This window comes from Phacochoerus africanus, chromosome 5 (genome assembly GCF_016906955.1).
Source record: "Phacochoerus africanus isolate WHEZ1 chromosome 5, ROS_Pafr_v1, whole genome shotgun sequence".
Classification (NCBI taxonomy): domain Eukaryota; kingdom Metazoa; phylum Chordata; class Mammalia; order Artiodactyla; family Suidae; genus Phacochoerus; species Phacochoerus africanus.
In genome coordinates, this window is record NC_062548.1 from 22,102,551 (window position 1) to 22,108,940 (window position 6,390).

The window sequence follows — 6,390 nt, forward strand, 5'->3', positions numbered from 1 at the left end:
TTATTAATCACTGCTCCGTGTCAATCCCCCCAGGGAGGCTTGCCCTGGCATAGCTTTAATACACACCCTAATCCATCAATCCATCTTGTCCTGCAAATCTGATGCATATGTTCTAATCTCCAATGTGTTTTGCAATCACATTCCATCGACGGCATAGGTGAAAAGCACAGCCCAGATTTAGATACAACCAGGGCGACACCAAGGAGATAAAACTGGGGCTGCTGAGTTGGATATCAGGAGACCCATGCCAACTCTGCTGAGGGCAGCCCGAATTTCCTCTTCCTCTCCCTCTTACCCAAAACACAGTACCCAGGAACACTTGCAGAATCAGGAGGTTCCTGGGAGGCACGTCGAAAAGCAAAAGAAAAGCAAAACAAATAAATGGGGGCGGGGGGGGGGGGCGGAGAGGATCCAAACCTTTAATGAACCTGTGACTCTCTATTCAAGCAAACAGCAGAGTAAGACTCCAGACAGAATATCCTGGGTATGGGGAGAAAGTGTAACCATTTAAGTACAGAGGCCACCATTTAAAAGACGGGGATGGGGGAAACAGGAGGGTTTCCGTTACAGGCCTAAATCCATGTCACTGCATCCTTTGTACAATATAGTGGCGATGCTGTCCCCTTTTGCCCAGATGGGAGAGACAGATGAACTCGAAGGGCCGGAGCAACTGGGAATCCCCAAAAATGCCTTCACAGCACTGCCTCTTGAGGCTGGAGAGCTAGCCTAGGGGCTGAAGGGTTTCTAGGAGTCTTCCAGGTTTGGGTGGAAAATGACTCCTCTGTGTCACATAGATTCTTCTCTAGCCACTCCAATCAGCACCACTAAGTGTAATAAGCACTTATCAGGAGTTCGATGTTGGGGGGGGGGCATGGAGAGGCTACAGAGATATCATGTGGTCCTCTTAAGTGAGGACAAGGGAACCCAGGTCTATCGACAGCTCTTAGTCCTATGGGACACTCAGCCGAGGTACCACGAGTGATGGCTGAGGATACCACGGTGCTAGAATAGTATCTTCACAGCCACGTCGGGACAGCGAGGCAGTTTACATACCTCCTTTCCCCAGCCGCAGTATAAAAGAGCTAAGAAAACCTGCATCTTCTAGCCTTTCATTCAGAGAATACTCCAGACCCTGCGATGGGACTTCCTGATGCGTCTTCCCACCACACACCCTCTAAGTCATCTGGATGAGACACCCTCTTCTCCATTTTCCAGCTGCTGCCAAGCAACCCAAACACATGTTGCAGAGATGTGATCTTTATGCCTCCCTCTTCCCCAAAGGGCATTTGACACCTCTCAGCAGATCCACAGCTTTAAAATTAGAATCAGGGAAAAAAACACAGCACCCTCTTAGGAGCACAGCTACCCCAAAGCAGAAGCCAGAACATTCCTATAACCCACAAGGAAACGACTGAAACCTTCCCAGACATCATACCCCCCCCCACTTTTTTTTGATTTTGCTGTTGTTCCATTAATCATCCTAACACCTTTTTAATTGTAATTGCAAACTGGAAGCCATGGCTTGTGATATTATAAATACTGATTTTCCAGTTAAATTAAGCATTTGCTGTCTTATGTTTTGATAGGAAGGGGCTATTTGAAGCCTCCTAAAATATTGCAATTAGTTCTCTCTGTTGAAATAGACAAGACATGAACAGACACATTTGCTGTTTCAGTTGAATGTGCTGGAATGTTTATGCCTAAGTGCACTTCTCTCAAGCTTTGAAAGCATGAGGCATATTTTTAAAGGGGGGAGAAATCCATCACCATATAGACATTTTTAATATGTTTCCAAAGTTATTTCTAAAACTTTCCCAGGCTGTAATTTAAACTTAGAAAGCCCATCTCTTCATCAGGAAGGTGACTTGTCAGGAAACCATTCTTATTTTACCTATTGGCTCTGTTAAAATGATAACATCACTTTAGCTGACAAAGCCTGTGTTTCTGGTTGACAATTGCAATTAATTACTGAGATGCAACAGAGATGGGGCCAGCCATCCAAATCTGTTTTCCAGAGAGATTAAAAAAAAAAAAAAAACCAAGAAAAAAGAAGGAAGCGGGGAGAGGAAGCAAAGGAGGTCTGCCTTTGGGGCATATCCACCGGTGCTGTTTTAAGAGGTACAGCTGGTGAGAAAGCTGGATTATTCATTTATTTCACCTGCACTTAACTTAGTACTCTCTGCTCCCTTTCCCTCACCGCTGGCAGACGGTGGAAAAGGAGGGAGATGAACAAACATCTCACTAGACATAAGCTCCAATCTGTTGCAGAGGGAAGCGCGGGTTAGAAAGGGCGCGGGCACGGGGCATTAAAACTCTTAGGGCATGAACTGGCATGTACACACCGACGCTCCCGATGCAAAATTACCCCAGCGTTCGTGCAACCCAAGAAGGATAGAAAGTTCTGGAGCTAGGAAACATCCTCAGTCTTTACTAGAAAGCCAAAACTCACCAACATCATCTTTTTAACTGCCCCCTGTTCCTTTTGCTCTTAACTGAAAATCCTGAAGTTGGAGTCCAGCCACGCAAATGCGTTTGAGGGCGATTCTGAGAGATTCCAGGGGATCCCAAAGCCCTTCGGTCTATCTCAGCGTCCCCAACACAGAAGCGCACAGCCCCGCCAGAGCCAGGGTTTGCAAACACCCCGCGGGCAACAGGGCTGGGAATTTCCAGGCTGGGAACCAGGCTGATTTGGAAAGCAGCTCCCAGGGCGATGAGCCTGAGGCCGGCAGAGCAAGGGAGCACTTCTCTCCTTGCCCAGAAATAAAGTGATCCCTGGCTAGCCTCCAGCCCTCTCCGCCGCTCCCCCAGAGCAGCCCCGCCAGGGTTCGCGAGCCCTCGCGGGGCTAAGGGCTCTCGGGACGCTGCCCGGATCCCCAAGGGCAGGGGGCGCGGTGGCTTCTCGCCCGGGTCTCCCCTACGCGCTCGTCCCACCCGCCGAGCCCGGGGTCCTACCTGTACCACTCCAGCCCCTTCTCGTAGTTCCTGTCGAAGAAGTGCGGCTCTACGCCCACCGCCCGGACGTCCGGGTGCACTCGGATCGCCTCCAGCAGCGCGCGGGTCCCTCCTTTCTTGACCCCGATGATAAGCGCCTGCGGCAGCTTCTTCTCCCCATAGTCCGGGGTGCTGACGGCGCCGCCCCTCTCGCTGCTCCCGTTGGCCGCCCTCCGGCCTGCGAGCTCCTCGTCGGTGGTGCTGGACTCCTGCGCTTCCCTCTCCAGCAGCGCGCTCTGCGCCGTGACCATCTCGCCGGGGGCCAGCGGGGTCCGGAGCCAGGCGTCCCGGGCGCCTCCGCCGCCGCTCGCCAGTCCCCAGCCGTCGGCCCCAGGGGCGGCGGGCTGCTCAGGGGGCTCGGGCGGCTCCCCGCGGCTCGCGTTGTCCGGCGGCTGCGGCGCGGGCGGCTGCGAGGGGGCGCCGAGGCGCACGGGGGGAGGCGGCAGAGAGGGTGGCGGCGGGCTCGGCGGGGGCTCCGCGGCGGCGCCCGGCGGCTCCTGCAGCGCCAGGGGGAATTGCAGGGAGCCCGAGCCGCCCAGGAGGCTGTAGCACAGGTAGGTGACGGACAGGGACAAGGTGCACATGAAAAGCAGCTTGCGCGCCGGCGGGCCCTTAGCCGAGGCGCCGGGCGGCGGCGGCGCGGCGAGAGGTGGAGGCGGAGGCGGAGGCGGAGGAGGTGCGGGCCACGGGGCCATCGCGGCTCCCGGCTCGCGGCGGCGGCGGCGGCGGCCCCCGGCGCTGCCCGGACATGGTTTCAGCCGCCGCCCCCGCCGCCGCCGCCGCCGCCGCCGCCGCCGCTGCCCAGCCGCCCCGGCTGCATGAAGCGACGCCGCTGCGCCCCCGGCCCTGGCCGCTGTCCCGCTGCGCCGGGGGGGAGCCCGGCCGCATGGCCCCCCGCCCCGCTCTTCCCGCGGCGTCCGGGGGACCCCCCACCACCCCCCTCAGCCTCTGGCTAGGGGACCGAGGGGGGCGCGCGGACCCGCCGGCTGCACCTGCTCCGTCTGCAGCGCCCCCGCTTCCCCGGCTCTGCCGCGGCTCCCGCTCCAGCCTCTGCCGCCGCCGCCGCGCGCTGTTGCAGCCCCGAGTTCCTTCCCCGCTGCTAACTTTCTGCCGGGAGAGAGGAGACGCGCGGAGGGGAGGCGGAGGGGGCCGGGCGCGCGCCCCGCGCCGCCGAGGGAAAGGGGAGTGCGCCTCGCGCGCGCCTGCGGAGGGGGGCGCGGGAGCGGAGGCGTGCGCTAGGGCTGGGGCACCCCGGGAAGCGGAGATGGTGCCCCCGGCGCCCCGCCCCGCTCGGCAAGCACTCGCCGAAGGTGTTCCCCGCCCAACCCCGCGTGCTTCCCCTCCCCTGGGAGCCTGGGACGCCGGGCTCTCCATCCTTCTCCCAGTACTTTTAGGGACGTAGAGCCGGACGCCTGCCGAGGGTGCTGCGCACCAGAGAGCTAGGGGCCAAAGGGTAGAGAGCTCTTGCTTCCCCTTTTCCCCTGGGACCCCAGGCAAACTCGGCCCATCGCTGACCCGCCCTTTCGTCACCCCGGATCTCTTCCTGCCTTTAGCCCCGGAGTGGTTTCTTGTCCATAACAGTTCTCATCCCAACTTCCATCGTTCCAGCCTCCCCATCTTGTCTTGAAGCTCCTGACGGGTGGCGCTTTGACACAAACGCCCAGGTTTCCCTACCCCTAGAGCTCTTGCCCCTGTCCTGCCACCTGGTGACTTTCTACTTCAAAAGATGAGGCTGTCCTTGCCTCTCTACACCCTTCACCACGCCCCTTGGGGACGTTGCCAATAAAGGAGTTAGATTTCCCTCGACTGAAATAGACTGAAACCATCCTCGCTTTAAACATGTAATATTCAGAGACAAGTGGGGTTGCATTTAGTGGGGAAATGTATTTTTTTATTTTTGTTTTTATGGGGTTTTTTTTTCTTTTTCTTTTTTTTCTTTTCTCTCTTTCTTTTTTTTTTTTTTTTCTGAGTATTTCCATCCATCCCTCACCTCCCTCTTCTAGGTAGGGGCTGGGGGTCAGGGAATGGTAAACATCAGAAAGCTTTGGAAGATTCAGAACTAGACTCTGCTTCCGGGGTGGGGGGCGGATAATGGGAGTCCCCCACCAAGAGATGCAGAGGGATCCACGGAGCCACTCCGGAGAACTCTGCTTCCTGGCGACAGGGGCTGGCTCTGCACACATCCAGGGGCCAGTATCTCTGAGGGACTGGCTCAGAGACTCCCATGTTACCCTGCCAGCCACAGCTGGGTGCCTGGGGGGGGGGTCTGTCTGTTTTCACCTGGCAGCTGATGTGGGTGGCATCTCCGGTTTCGTTTGATCACATCATAGGAACAACCGTTGAAAGAAAATGTATGTCATGTCTAAATATTAACTAGATACCCAGTGCCAAAGGTGGGGGGGGGGATGTTAATCAAATAAGAGGAGGAACGCAGACTTTTCCCTGAGTGAACAAAAGCTCACTGCTGCTCTCAGCTGGACACGAGTTTCCTTCACTGCAGCTTTAGTTCAGATAAAGATTATTCCTTTATAATATACTTTTTATAATACACTGGAGACCTCTGAAATGCAGAGTCTGGTGTCCTGTAAATCATTCCGTGGTACCAGGGATGGTTTTTCAAACACCACACGATGGCATTTCTATAATATTCATGGGAAGAGGCCAACTAGAGCTGGGAGAAAGCACAAGCTTGGCCCGTCCCTCTTCCCATTCTAAGTCCGGCTCTGGGTGGTCAGTCAGGAGGCTCAGGGGGAAGCCGGTACTGCCACTGCCATGCCCTGTTTCCCTTTCAAGGCTCAGGCACCAGGATGCTCAGCTTGGGCAATCCCAACAAACCTGCTTGGTATCTACGTTTGCTCAAGATGCACTGCCACATTCGGAAAGGTCTTGATAAAAGGACGTGAAAATTCAACCCAGAGGTGGCAAAACTGGTGACCAGCAAAGCTCAATGTGGCCAGAACGGTGATACGAAGAAATGTCCACTAGCTATAAACGTGAAGGGCTTTCCACCCCCCAAAAAACCTAGATAGGAGGTTTCTATGGAAATAGCAGATCCAACAGCTTTGAACCCCTCAGCCAGACCTGAGGAGCCCCCATTGGGTGGAGCGCATGTGCCCTGTTGTTCGTGAGGCACCCAGATGGTCCCCCTACATTCCTGCTACTTGTCTGGACGTTGTTTGAGGGAATTTCTTGGAATACCTTCTCCAGCTTGTTGTCCCTAAGTAATCACACTTGAATCAATGAATGAAAGAATGAAGCCCCGCTGGCAAAGTGTCGGGCCCCACAAAAGAGGGGGAAGAGGTGATTTAGGGGACAGAGAAGCTTTGTAGATTTCTTCCTTTGGAGTTAACGAATCCGACTAGGAACCATGAGGGTGCGGGTTCGGTCCCTGGCCTTGCT

General features: G+C 55.7%; 1 protein-coding gene across 1 annotated transcript in view; it reads right to left on the minus strand.

Moving 5' to 3' along the window:
- The window catches only part of HS3ST4 (heparan sulfate-glucosamine 3-sulfotransferase 4), a 512,292-nt gene extending 508,606 nt beyond the window's left edge, over window positions 1-3,686 (minus strand). The window contains exon 1 of the mRNA XM_047779132.1: window positions 2,953-3,686. Within this exon, the coding sequence (XP_047635088.1) occupies window positions 2,953-3,686 (734 nt within the window). The remainder of the gene's footprint in view (window positions 1-2,952) is intronic.
- Window positions 3,687-6,390: the final 2,704 nt, after the last annotated feature.